The 13,168-nt window shown below is 43.6% G+C and overlaps 1 protein-coding gene across 1 annotated transcript; it reads left to right on the top strand.

Annotated features, from left to right (window-relative positions):
- Window positions 1-1,235: 1,235 nt before the first annotated feature.
- LOC141091259 (thiol S-methyltransferase TMT1A-like) lies at window positions 1,236-12,515 on the top strand. The gene is made up of 2 exons (XM_073576709.1): window positions 1,236-1,794; window positions 9,593-12,515. Exons 1-2 carry the CDS (start codon window positions 1,297-1,299, stop codon window positions 9,827-9,829), a joined length of 735 nt encoding a protein of 244 aa, XP_073432810.1. The 5' UTR covers window positions 1,236-1,296; the 3' UTR covers window positions 9,830-12,515.
- The last annotated feature ends 653 nt before the right edge of the window (window positions 12,516-13,168 follow it).

Below are 13,168 nucleotides of genomic sequence, written 5' to 3'. Positions count from 1 at the left end.
CCCACAGCCTTGGGTGTGAGGGCGTCCATATCCGTAATTGTATGTTAAGGGGTTAAGGCCTCATTCAGATGGCCATTTTTCATGTACATATTTTACAGTGTTTTTCACAGATAGAACACGTACCTGTTATAGTCTGTGTTCACATAGCGGTGTTTTTTGGCCTGCAAAAAAATTATGGATACATATCCTTGTTTAACCCGAGTGACAGATCAAAATCACTTATACAAGTCAATGGGACAGTGAAAATTAGGGACAGCACATGGATGGCATCAGTGTACAATCCCTGTGCTGTAGGTGATTAATTTTGTAATGGGCAGGAGATGCTCAAGGCCATGTTCACATGTTCAGTATCTGTTGTCTCTTTTACCTCAGTATTTGAAGGCCAAAACCAGGAGTGGGTGATAAACACAGAAGTGGTGACGTGTTTCTATTCTACTTTTCCTCTGATTGTTGCACTCCTGGCTTTGACTTACAAATTATGAGGTAAAAAACTCACCAAATATTCAACTTGTGTACGTGGCCTAATTTCCAATCCTGGTTTTGGCATGCAAACACTGATGTCAAATACTGATGTGTGAATGAGCCCTTACAATATAAACCACCACCTGAGGTGTCTGATAGTGGCCTCAGACACCTGCACCATGAATGAAAAAAGTATGCGGCAAATACCATGGCAGCTTGAATGAAAAGTCCTTCATTTCGTGACTATCGTCTTAGATGGTAAGGTGCATCAGCGGGCAGAGGCATGCAGGGAGAGAGTCACAAAATAAAGGACTTTTCATTCAAGCTGCCATGGTGAGTGTCGCATACTTTTTTCTGAATCATGTTAATATTTGCTGAGCGCCTCCAAATTGGACATTTATGCTGATAAAGGCTCTATAATTCGGCTCAACTCCTCCGCACCTAGGATTATATGTGGTGTCACTATTCACATTTCTTTGTAGTAGCTTAAGACTACACCATGACTTGCTGTGTTTTCGTACTGAGAGATTCTAGCAGACATGGGACATAACATAGAAAAGCCATTAAGATTGGAATGATCAGTATAAATGCGTGGTTTATCTGACGATTGATACTCTTTGAACCTATGCATCATCAGTTACTATATTATTTCGGAACATTAATTATCTGTGATACTATATTGCCTCTATGACACGTTCTTGTTCCTTGGCCTAGCAGCAGCAGGAGGAGGAGGCAGCGTGCAGCCCATCTATCGGTGACACCCTCTGCTCGCTGTTGTACACGTCACATGCAAGCTCAGAAATCAGCTTACATTACATCAAACACTGGCTGAATATGGCTGTACACATATTAGTCTGCCAGATATGCATTGCTCTTATTACACTGCCAATCCACATTCTTTACATGTTGGGTCTGTGGAATCCTTTAGCTAAGAAGTGGCTGCCTTACCTCCTGAATAGAATCACCAAGACCTACAACAAATACATGAAAGACTACAAGAAAGAACTATTCAGCAACTTGAGTGATTTTAAAGGCCCCTCTGGAGATCTTAAAGTTCTAGAGCTTGGTTGTGGCACCGGTGCCAACTTCCAGTTCTATCCTTCAGGATGCACAGTGACGTGCGTGGACCCTAACCCGAACTTCAGGACATACCTGAACAAGAGCCTGGCCGAGAATGATCATGTGCATTTCCAGGATTTTCTGATAGCCCCAGGCGAGAATATGCCCCAAGTAGCCAGCGGTTCCATGGATGTGGTGGTCTGTACACTGGTACTTTGCTCTGTGGAAAATGTTGATGGCATCCTGGCAGAGATACATAGAGTCCTGAAGCCTGTGAGTCTTATTTTTTGTATTACCAAACACACAGTAAATATTTGATTTAAAAAGCATATTAAGGGGGGCATTTCAATTGCATAAAATGATCACCTATATACAGAATAGATGATAACTTTTAAATTGAAGGTCCATTCGCTGAGACGCCCCACAGATCACCAGAAAGGGGCACATTTGTTCTCCAGCTAGTTGAGCATGTTCATTGTTGCTTTATTCAGATGGGAAAAAAAAGTACCCTTTTCTGAAATTTAGTGGTGGTCTCAGTAGTTGGCTCCCCATCAATCTAAGGGGTTGCTCACACGAGCGATGATTCTCTCTTTCGAGAGAATTGGATCAATTATTCTAATGACACTCGGCTCAAACTCTGATCAGCGCTTGAGCCGAGTGTCAGTTTACTGTGATCCGATTGTCTCACATGAGAGAACAGTTTCACAGGTGTGGAGAAGATGGAGAACTTAATTTCTCCATCTTTTCCATTGTCTCTACCCGAATAAATGGGAGCAAACCCTTAAAGTCATCACCTATTCTATGGATAGGTGACATCTTGTATCCTGCATCCCCGTTAAGTTTATGGTCACATTTTGAGACTGTAAATATGGGAGTAGGATATTTGGCATTCTGGAGTCCAGAAAAGCTGGGTGACTACTGCTGTGGCAGAAGTAGGAGAAATGCCTGTCTACTAAGGGATCATTCAAACATTAGTGTTTTGGTAGGTGTGATAGCCATTACTTTTCACGTATAGGTCACGGACCCTTCATAATGAACATGTGTGTCTTTTTTATGTTACGGTCCGATGTCTGCAAGTGAAGGACGTGTTGTGGAAGGATCTTCCTGTCTATTGTCAACTAGTCAAATATTTTCACAATTCCAAGATCGGCCACTCCTTACCAGCTTCTGAATGCGCTCAGTGACTTTTGACCCTGATTTGCTGTAACAACCTAAGTCACATTTTTTTGGCCTGTGACCTACATTATGAGTGAGAAGCTACATAAAAGCTCCACTGCACAGTACCGTGGTTTGTCATTGTTTCATCTAAAGTATATTTTGCAACTAGAGACAATAGTGCGGACATCAGGAGCAAAACACAATAATCCCGTTATGGGATATCCTGCTCCTGTTCCAAATCTGGCCCTGCTTTTACATGCACATTTAGAAAGAGGCCACAATAATCAGGCATTGGCATGATAGTCTGTCTGGATCTGAAAATTCATGCAGTTTTAGCACGGATCGGCAGAGATTTCAAATGATTGTTATTGTCCTTACATCAGTCAAAGGTAATGGAAACATTATCAACCAAATGATAACTGCGCCAATTTGCTGGCACATAGAGACGTTTAATACTAGAGGTAGGACCATCCTGATTGGGTACACCTTGTCACGGTGGGATGACTTTTACACTTTATTGATCAAATTACTGTCAACCAAGTACCCTATGCAGGGGCGGATTAAGAGTAGCCAGGGCCCCAGGCAGTTTAGAAGGCGTGCCCCCCCAGGTACCCAATGTAACATGTGACATGTCACATGATCCCCCCTGGTAGATCATGTGATAGGTCATGTAAGTAAAACACAGGTGCTCTGGTGCACATCCTTACACGGAAAACAACAGAAATAGAGGCGCGCAAATTTTTCCCTTATGTACAGTACTATAAATAATGTAGCTATAGAAGATTAATTTTCCCAGGGGACCACGTGACAGGCTGTGACTATTGTGGAGGCCAAACCAATAGGCTGAAATTAATTCTACTCAAAATTAATATAATATAAAAAAAGATCAATAATTGTATGACATAATATTGAGCAGAATGCAGACATTCCCATATATACAGTATGACCCACCACAAAGCTCCCTATATGCAATATCAGCCCCCACACAGGCCCCTTAATCAACAATCAAAGCAATAAACCTATGGGGCCCTTATACATGTAAACCATAACAAAAAAAAATGAGCCCGCACATAGCTCCCTATATACTGTATGAGCCTCATACAGCCTCCTATATACAGAAAAAAAGAGGGGGAGAAGCCAGCACTGCTTGTGGTCAGAACGTAATACATAAAGTGTGAAAACACACATAGGTTTCAATCTGTATTCAAAAATGAGACATTTAGCAAAAAATTGATCAATTGTTTGAGCTACCCCGCCACGTCAAGGCAGTCTCGTATGGGGAGTCCTACTCTACGTTTTTTATGTTCGCTGTGCCATTACGGCCTCCTAAATGTATAAAAGCAAGACCTCATTACATGCACACTGTACCTCAAGCATTTCAGAATCGCTCCAATGGCACCAGAGAGGACAAGCACAGGTAAAGATTAGCCAGGTCCATGCGGACATTTCAGGTCCAACCTCCACACTGCCTGACCAGCACCACAGATAAAGGACGATCCAGGCCCAGATACAGGTGCGTAATCAAATAAAGCCTAGGGCAGGGCAGGGCTGCCGTTTAATGTGAACAGCAGCCTCCTATATACAGTATGAGCCTGCACATATCCTCATATACAGTATGAGCCCAAAAATAGCCTCCTATATACAGTATGAGCCCCCATATATCCTCCTATATACTGTATGAGCCTGCACATAGCTTCCTATATATAGCATGAGCCCCATATATATATATATTATATATATTATGAGCCTGCACATAGCTTCCTATATACAGTATGAGCCCCTATATAGCATTCTATATATAGTATGAGCCCCATATAGCCTCCTACATACTGTATGACCCTGCACACAGCTTCCTGTATACCGTATGAGCCCCCATATAGCCTCCTATATATAGTGTGAGCCTGCAGTTAGCCTCCTGTATACAGTGTGAACCCACACATCCCATACACATATTAATAAAAAAAGACATACAGAGATATTCACCTCACTTCCATTACCCTGGCGCTCTGCTCTGGTTTCTGAGGCTCCACTTCTACTCTGGCCAGCGCATACATGCCAGTGTGGTGATGCCAGCGCACCGGTGATGGCCGATGATGTCATCGCACTAGTACTTCACAGCAGAAGCGACAGAAGCTGCCCTGGAGCTACGCTGCCATTCTGCATCATCGGCAGCGAAGTGAAAGAAAAACTCCCTTTTGGCAGAGCACAAAACATTATTATAAGGGTAATCTAGCAATGGGCCCCATGGGGTCTCAGGCCTTGGGCGGTAGGCCAAAATGTCCTCATTATAATCCACCTGTGACTCTATGTTATTCACATGTAGCTCCATAATGATTATTAGGATGGCAATGCGGTGGCTCAGTGGTTAGCACTGTTAACTTGCAGCGCTGCGGTCCTGGGTTCAAATCCAACCAAGGACAACATCTGCAAGGAGATTTTATGTTCTCCCTGTGTTTGCGTGGGTTTCTTGCCGGTTCTTCGTTTTCCTCCCACATTCCAAAGACATACTGATAGGGAATTTAGATTGTGAGCCCCAATGGGGACAGTGACGATAATGTCTGTGAAGTACTGCAGAATATGACGGCACTATATAAGCAAGAATAATACTATTACTATTTAGTTACCATATTTACTTACTGCAGGGCATTTGCGCATTTTGTTTTTATCCTAGCTTCTGTCACATGTGTATGCCTGAATTCCATCTACCATCCAGGTGGAGAATTACTCTACCAGCAAAAGCCTGTTATCCTATATTGTGTTTAAAGAGGCACATCACCAGCATATAACTGTATTCCATACAGTTGAATATAACTCAGATTATAAAAATAGGTTTACCTAATTTGATGGATTACTCTTAAAAATATAGTTGGCTGTTTTTCAATGCAGAGTAACAACGGATCTTTATTGGCCTATATGTGAGCACTGTTTTACAGGGACCCATATACATCAATGTGGGCAAATGCGGCTGCCAGTGAGGGCAGGTGAGGTCACTGGTGACACTAATAGGATTAGTGGCAGTGTGACCACTGTGCATCTTTTCATTTCAAATTCAGTGCCTCTGATCAGGAGTCAGGACGTCCAGTACAGAGATCATCACTTTCTAGCAGTGACACAAATGTTGTTTTTTACAATGTTTGCCGCTTCAGGTTTTTAAGTTATTTTAGTCAGAAGTTACTATGGTTATTGAAGTACCATTATCAGCATTTCTTAAGTTTTTGCACTTTTATTCACAAACTTCAAGTTTTTGTAGAGACTCAATATTTACAGAATTGACCCTTATTTTCAAAACTTCTACAAAATTATGAGTGAGCCCCCTCCCTTGGACGAAAAACAATGCCACACATGAATGGTTTAACTATACTTTACTGCTGGCAGTACACAGGAATTAAGTAGTGCTCTGATGGAGGCTTCATCAGAAGAAATACTTTACTTTTACCCCAATCCTCTGCAGCCCAATCCATGTATTCCATGCAGAATGTCATATCTGTCTTTGATTTTTTTCTTAGAGAGAATTGGCTTCTTTGCTGCACTTCTTGATACCAAAAACCATCGCCTCCCTGTGCATGCTGATGCACTGACATCCACCTGCTGCTATTTTAGAGCAAGCTCTGCACTGGTGTTAATGTAGAGAGATGCACTAGAGCAGGGGTCCCCAACCTGTAGCTTGGGAGCCACATGTGGCTCGCAGTCCCATTAATTGTGGCTCACGGCTGTCTGCCAACTTGGTGCTTTACCCCCAAGTCTAGCAAATAGGTATGAGGATCAAATCTAAAAGTGGTGAATTTTGTGAATAGTCCTGCACAGAAGAGAAGATCTGGATGCACATATTCGGGTCTTAGGGGTTTAGAGATAATTTAAGTAAGGTAAGCTGGAGACAGAATGATACTACATGTCGGAGGAGGTGCCTGAAGCTGGATGAGACAGTGTGTTGGGAGAATACTGAATGGGGTATTGTGGGGACCTCTGGATTTAGGTATTCTGCCCTGGGGTGATTTCTGTGGAAAAGCTTTGGTTATCATTATACCTGTAATGGTGGCTTTGGTTGCCACTACTGTGAGGGTGTTAGGCGTCAGGTTCTGCATCTGCTCTGCAGGAATCCAGAGCCTCACATTCTGTGGTCTCCTGCTGTCTATCTACCGCAGAGGAGATTGCTTTGCAGCGGATCGCTCCAGAGACTAAGTCCCTCTGTTCTCCGACTGGGCATGCCCATGAGACGATCTCCCCTTGGAGATCTGGAGTCATGTGCCCAGGTCCTGCTCCAGATCTCATTGGTCCATCTCGGAGATCAGGAAGCTTCCAGAAGCTTCCGGCTATAAAAAGCGCGCATGACCGTTCGGCCATGCGCTAGTATAGTTTCTAGTTGCTACTGTGTGAATGATGATGGATGTATGAACCTGTGAATGACTCATTAAGATCCCCTTCCTCTGATATTACGAATGTGTACAGGGACTTAGACTAGAGTCAGCGCCAGCGCGTGGCAAGCCTCAAGTCACTACAGCATCATCCACAGTGCTAGCGTCCGACATTGCGCCTGCTTCCTTGCTTTGTCGACTAGCGGCAGTGTTCTACGCCGCGCTGCAGTTGCAACCCTCTTTGGCGTCCGCAGTAGAGACGCCGCATGCATGGTAGGTCTAGACAGATGCAGCTCCTCTGTCTTGGGTCCTGCTCCTGTGACCAGATACCGTGTGCGCATTTACCTGAGACCTGTGACACTAACAGGCTCAGCCTTTTGTGTTTACCTCTGCTGACATCTCTGTGAGCAAACAGAGATTGCTTACCGCACTTGGGTGACGACGTTCAACCCGTGTGCGATATACCGCCATATTGTGCGTCTGCCATTATCTAGCAGCGGTGTATCACCTACTGCACGGTGGACCCCGAGCGGCGAACGCACTTTATTATTTATTTTTATTTAGTGCGTTCCGCTGTTTCTAACAGAGGGGGGCAGGAGCTGGATGTGGCTCGCGACCCTCTCTCAGAGCTGAATGTGGCTCTCTAGGTCAGAAAAGTTGGGGACCACTGCACTAGCGAGACTGAGTAAATAAATAAACACAGTCATCTGCTGGACCAAAGTGGAAGTTAAAAAAAAGAAACAATTGTGTTATCAGGAACCAAATTGTGCTGGGAGATTTGCAGTGGAGTGAATTTGCCTGCTGAACCTGATCAGGGAGGACTTCCTTAATATAAAAGGCCTGGCTAGGCTAAGAAGAGCAGTTGGTGCCAGAATCTGCATCATTGCAGGTTGTATGCCTGCGAAGTGGGCTTGAAGCCACCATCGCCACAGAAGGGTCCCAGAGCGGTCAGATGCTGGAGAAGGCCTGAGTTGTGAGGAAGATCCATGCCCCGCTCAAGGTGAAGGCCGTGACCAGAGCCAAATCAAGCCCAAGGGATGCTGCGGCCGAGTTACTGGGACATACTTGGAGAGCGAGACAGGCGGGACGTCGTGAGTGAGGGTCGGATGACTCTAGTCGAGGCCTGGGATCCAGACTACGCTAGTCAAGTACTGAATACCAGAGCAATGCTGGTCAAGACCCGGAACCCAAACTACACCAGACAAGAGTCAAGGACCAGCCCCCTACTTTACCAGATCAAGGAGACACCCATAGGCGGTCAAGCACCAAAGATACCCAAAGATTACAAGACCAGAGATTCTCACCTCAGCTGGTGATCAGAGGACGAGAGTGAGCAGAGCCATTGCTTTCAACACAGACTCATGGTACCGGGTGTGGGCAGCGGCGAGGCTTCAGATGAGACGGGGCCTGGCTAACGCTAAAGTGGCCCAAAAATAGTTATCAGAAATTGTCAAGGCCCGGAAAGGGTGCCCTAGAGGCTGTTCCTGCTACATACAGCGTTTGCTCTCACTTCCGGGTAAGACCAAAGTTGGACTGTACACCGCGAACTGATCTCGAGGATATATCTCTAGTAATGTACTAACCAATATATCTCTATGCATATGATAGCCTGTAAATTATACTGTGAATATTGTTCTTGTGCGATTTATCTGTGAAAGTAATCTTTCCCGCATTTAACGCTGTTAAGTGAATAAAGTAGAAGTAGATTGTTGATCCCGCCTGTGATCTCCGCTGTTGCATTCAGATCACCTGCATTACATTGAACCGATCCCATGGCTGAGTCCTGAAGTGGTCCTACCACTTGGTAGACTTTTTTGAGTGCCGTTAAGCCTTCTTCACAGCAATTGAACCACTCTCTTTGAATAAGGTTTTTGTGATTAAGTTAATGTTCGTGGCAAAGAATGACTTTGTAATTTTATTGAAAATCATATTTATTACTCATTATTAGGCTAGGGTCACACCAACATATTTTCTCTCATCTGAGAGAATTGGGACAATTATGCTAATCACACTCTTACCAGAGTTTGATCCAATTTTCTTTGATCCAGAACAGATGTAAAAAAAATTCTCCATTTTCTCCATTCTGTCATTTTGTGAAAATGGGAGCACACTCAGATGTCATCCGAGTGCTGTCTGATTTTGTTTTTGACAGACCCATTGATTTACATGGCCTAGTGCGATCTGAATATTGGGTGCAACTTGTGCATGCTGCAATTTTTTTTTCTCGGACAGACTCGTTCTGAGGAAATAAATTGGAAATGTGCACAGCCCCACAGAATAACATTGCTCAAAGTGCGATCCCGATGTTTCCACGAACCATCACATTCATTATTTTTCATTGCATTCTAAAGTTAATACAAATATCCAGTATAAAAACTGAAGCACCAAACTTTGTGAAAGCCAAAACAAGTGTCAGTCTCAAAACTTTTAGCCACCCACGACTATACAGTTAATGGAGTCCATTTATTTAAATGGCCAATATGGGCCCTAAACTCAGACGGCCTAGCACTCTTTTGTCAGAAATGTGTCTCATATTGTTTCTGTCTTCTTTTCTTTTCCAGGGTGGAGCATATTACTTCTTGGAGCATGTAACTGCAGATCCTTCTTCTTGGAATTATTTTTTCCAGATAATTTTGGATCCTACTTGGAGACATATAGGAGATGGATGTAAACTTACAAAGAAAACATGGAAATACCTAGAAACATCCAAATTTTCTGATGTTAAATATAAACATGTCTTAGCACCATTTAAATGGAGCCCAGTTAGACCTCATATTTACGGTTATGCAATTAAATAAATCTGATGAAAAAGTATTTCCATCTACATTAAGGCTATGTGCCCACGTAGCATTTTATTCCGGACACTAAAAACCGGACTCCTTTCCAGAAATCGCGCGTTTTTTTCCGCGCGATTTCACCGCGATTTTCGCGTGCGATATTCAAGCACTTTCCAAGCGATTTGAAGCATCGCTTGGAAAGTGATTGACAGGTTGGTCACACTCGTCAAACATAGTGTTTGACAAGCGTGAGCAGCTTTTTACTATTGAGGCCGCCTATGCGGCCTCAATAGTAAAAGATAGAATGCTAAAAAAAATAAAACGGGGTATATTTACCTTCCGGTGTCACGCGCTGCCATCCCGGGCCTCAGCGTTCCCAGTAATGCCTTGCGAGACCTGTGATGACGTTGGTCTCGCGTTGCTATAGCGATCTCGCGAGACCACGTCATCACAGGGCCTTGCCGCAAGGCATTACTGGGAACGCTGAGGCCGGGAATGCAGCGCGTGACGCCGGAAGGTAAATATACCCCGATTTTTTTTTATTCTCTTTTTTTTTTTTTTACAGGGGTATGGTACCCAGGGCCTGGAGGATAGTCTCTTCTCCTCCACACCGTGGGTACCAACCGCACATGAGACGCTTAACTTCCCGCATGGTGGGCATAGCCACATGCGGGAAGTAAGCGATTCTCATGCATTCCTATGGGTGCGGAATCGCGGCAATTCTTTGCGATTCCGCACAAAAGAATGACCATGCTGCGATTTTTTCCGCGATGCGATTCCGCCGCGGAAAAAAGTGCAGCATTAGCACAGCATGTGCGGAATGCCATAGGAATGCACGGGGTGCGTTCTGTACACGATTTTTAAACATTTTCGCAGCGTTTTTCGTGCCGAAAATCGCAGCAAAAACGCTTAAAAATCGCTACATGGGCACACAGCCTTAAAAGTACCAATAAATCCAAGATCTTTTTCTGAGTTTTACAATTTTTTTTTTACTGATTTCTTTAACGATAACTTTTTTTTTGATGAGGGATTTTTTTTTATTTTTGGCAACAACCATTTAAAGTGAACCTGTCATGTGACGTCGTGTAACACTATTAACCTACAGATATCGGGTTATTTTGCAGGTGAATAGCGCTAGGGTGCAGTTAGACGGCCGTATAACACGGACGACGATCGCATCGCAGTGCACGGACTGGCTGGTGGCTCTCCTGACCCGAGGGTGACAGCTGCATAGAAATACATGCTGTCATTCTCAGGACTGGAGAGCTGCCAATTCGAGCATTACGATGCGATCATTGTCTGTGTCGTACGGTCGTCTGACGGTCGTCTGACGGTTTCCTTAGGAAGGTGACCACCACAGCACTGAACGTGCAAAACGACGGAGAAAATGAACTTTACTCCTCCCAGGAGCCACCAGCTTTCAGTCATAGTGGTGTGCCGATGTAGCTACAGTCACCACTCACAACACTGAGAGCAGCGGCTGTAAAAACACTGCGGCACTTTGACTGACAGTCTGCTACATTGATGCACTGCTGAGCCAGCTGTCAATCTAATTGTTGGGGCAAGCACTGTAGCCATGTCAGGATACCCGTATGACTGAAAGATGGATTAAAGTTCATTTTCTCCCGAGTGCTGCACTTTCAGGGTGTGTGCACACGTTGCAGATTCTGCTGTGGAATTTTCCGCACAGATTTGTCTAAATCCGCAGGTCAAAAGACCTGCGGTTTATCTGCGGATTTAGTGCGGATTAGCCTGCGGTTTTCCGCTGTGATTTGACACCCTGCTGAGCCAGCTGTCATGGAGCAGGTGCCAAGCCGCTGCGGAATCTGCACAAAGAATTGACATGCTGCGGATTTGAAACCGCAGCAAATCCGCGCGGAAAAATCCGCAACGTGTGCACTGCGTTTTTCTTTTTACATAGACTCAAATGGTACTGTACAACGCAGCAGAAACTGCTGTGGATCCGCAGAGCCAAATCCGCTGCGGATCCGCAGCAGAATCCGCAACCTGTGCACACACCCTCAGTCTGGCAGCTAGGCACCTTCCTAATGCTATTAACCTGTAGATTACCCCTATATTCACAAGATAATAGCATTAGCCAACAAGACAGATTCACTTTAGACCATACTCACACATCAGTATTTCTCATGTTTGCAAAAATGGTACCGGTATCATCAGTGCTTTGGATCAGTGTGTCCGGTTTTACCATCAGTATGTCATTAGTGTTTTTCGCGGCTAAGTACATAAATTACAAAGCCTTCTCTATCTTTTGCAATGTTAAACACAGGACACGGATGTCATTGTGTTTTTCATGGAACCCATAGACTTCTATTGGCCTTTTTCATCCAGGCAGCCAGAAAAAAACAAACATGTCTCTGGAGTTTTGCACAAACACACGGTCCATTAAAAAAACGGACATGTTAATATTCCCATAAACTATAATGGGTATGTGTTCTATACATAGAAAAACACAGAATGAGTACATGTAACACGGATGTCTGAATGAGGTCTTAAAATGGGGAAAAATGCAACCTGATTTTTTCTTCCAAATTACTGTATATGAAGGCTCCTATATTACTTATGGAGAACAGTAAACCTGCTGTTGTGCTGGGACTCTGCGGTTATAATGCCGACACTAATACTGTTCTAGTATTCGATTACTATGTACTGTTTTTTTATATACTGAATAAATAGAAATGTTTGGAAATGTTTGCTCCATTTTTCATCATTTGGAAAACTTCGGTTCACATGTTGCAACTAGGTTCCACACTTTCACTCCAATCCCTGCCACATGTATGCTGCTTTTCTACACTTAATCTAAAAAACACAACTAGAAAGCTTCATATAAATGAAAAATCTCATTTTTAAGAGTTACCTCTCTGAATTAATTACAGTCTCCATACATTGTAAATGCAAATTGGATACAGCAGGGAGAAAACAATATATGAGGACTATATACAGTTGTGCTCAAAAGTTTACATACCCCAGCAGAATTTTTGCTTTCTTGGCCTTTTTCAGAGAATATGAATGATAACACCAAAACCTTTTCTCCACTCATGGTTAGTGGTTGGGTGAAGCCATTTATTGTCAAACTACTGTGTATTCTCTTTTTAAATCATAATGACAACCCAAAACATGCAAATAACCCTGATCAAAAGTTTACATACGCCATTTCTTAATACCGTGTATTGTCCCTTCTAACATCAATGACAGCTTGAAGTCTTTTGTGGTAGTTGTGGATAAGGTTCTTTATTTTCTCAAATGGTAAAGCTGCCCACTCTTTTGGAAAAAGCCTCCAGTTACTGTAAATTCCTGGGCTAACATGAACTGTGCGCTTGAGATCTCCCCAGAGTGGCTCAA

This window comes from Dendrobates tinctorius, unplaced genomic scaffold (genome assembly GCF_039654945.1).
Source record: "Dendrobates tinctorius isolate UK_male_01 unplaced genomic scaffold, ASM3965494v1 ptg000051l, whole genome shotgun sequence".
Classification (NCBI taxonomy): Eukaryota; Metazoa; Chordata; class Amphibia; order Anura; family Dendrobatidae; genus Dendrobates; species Dendrobates tinctorius.
The sequence above is the reverse complement of the archived record's forward strand: the minus strand, read 5'-3'. Positions and strand labels throughout refer to the sequence as shown.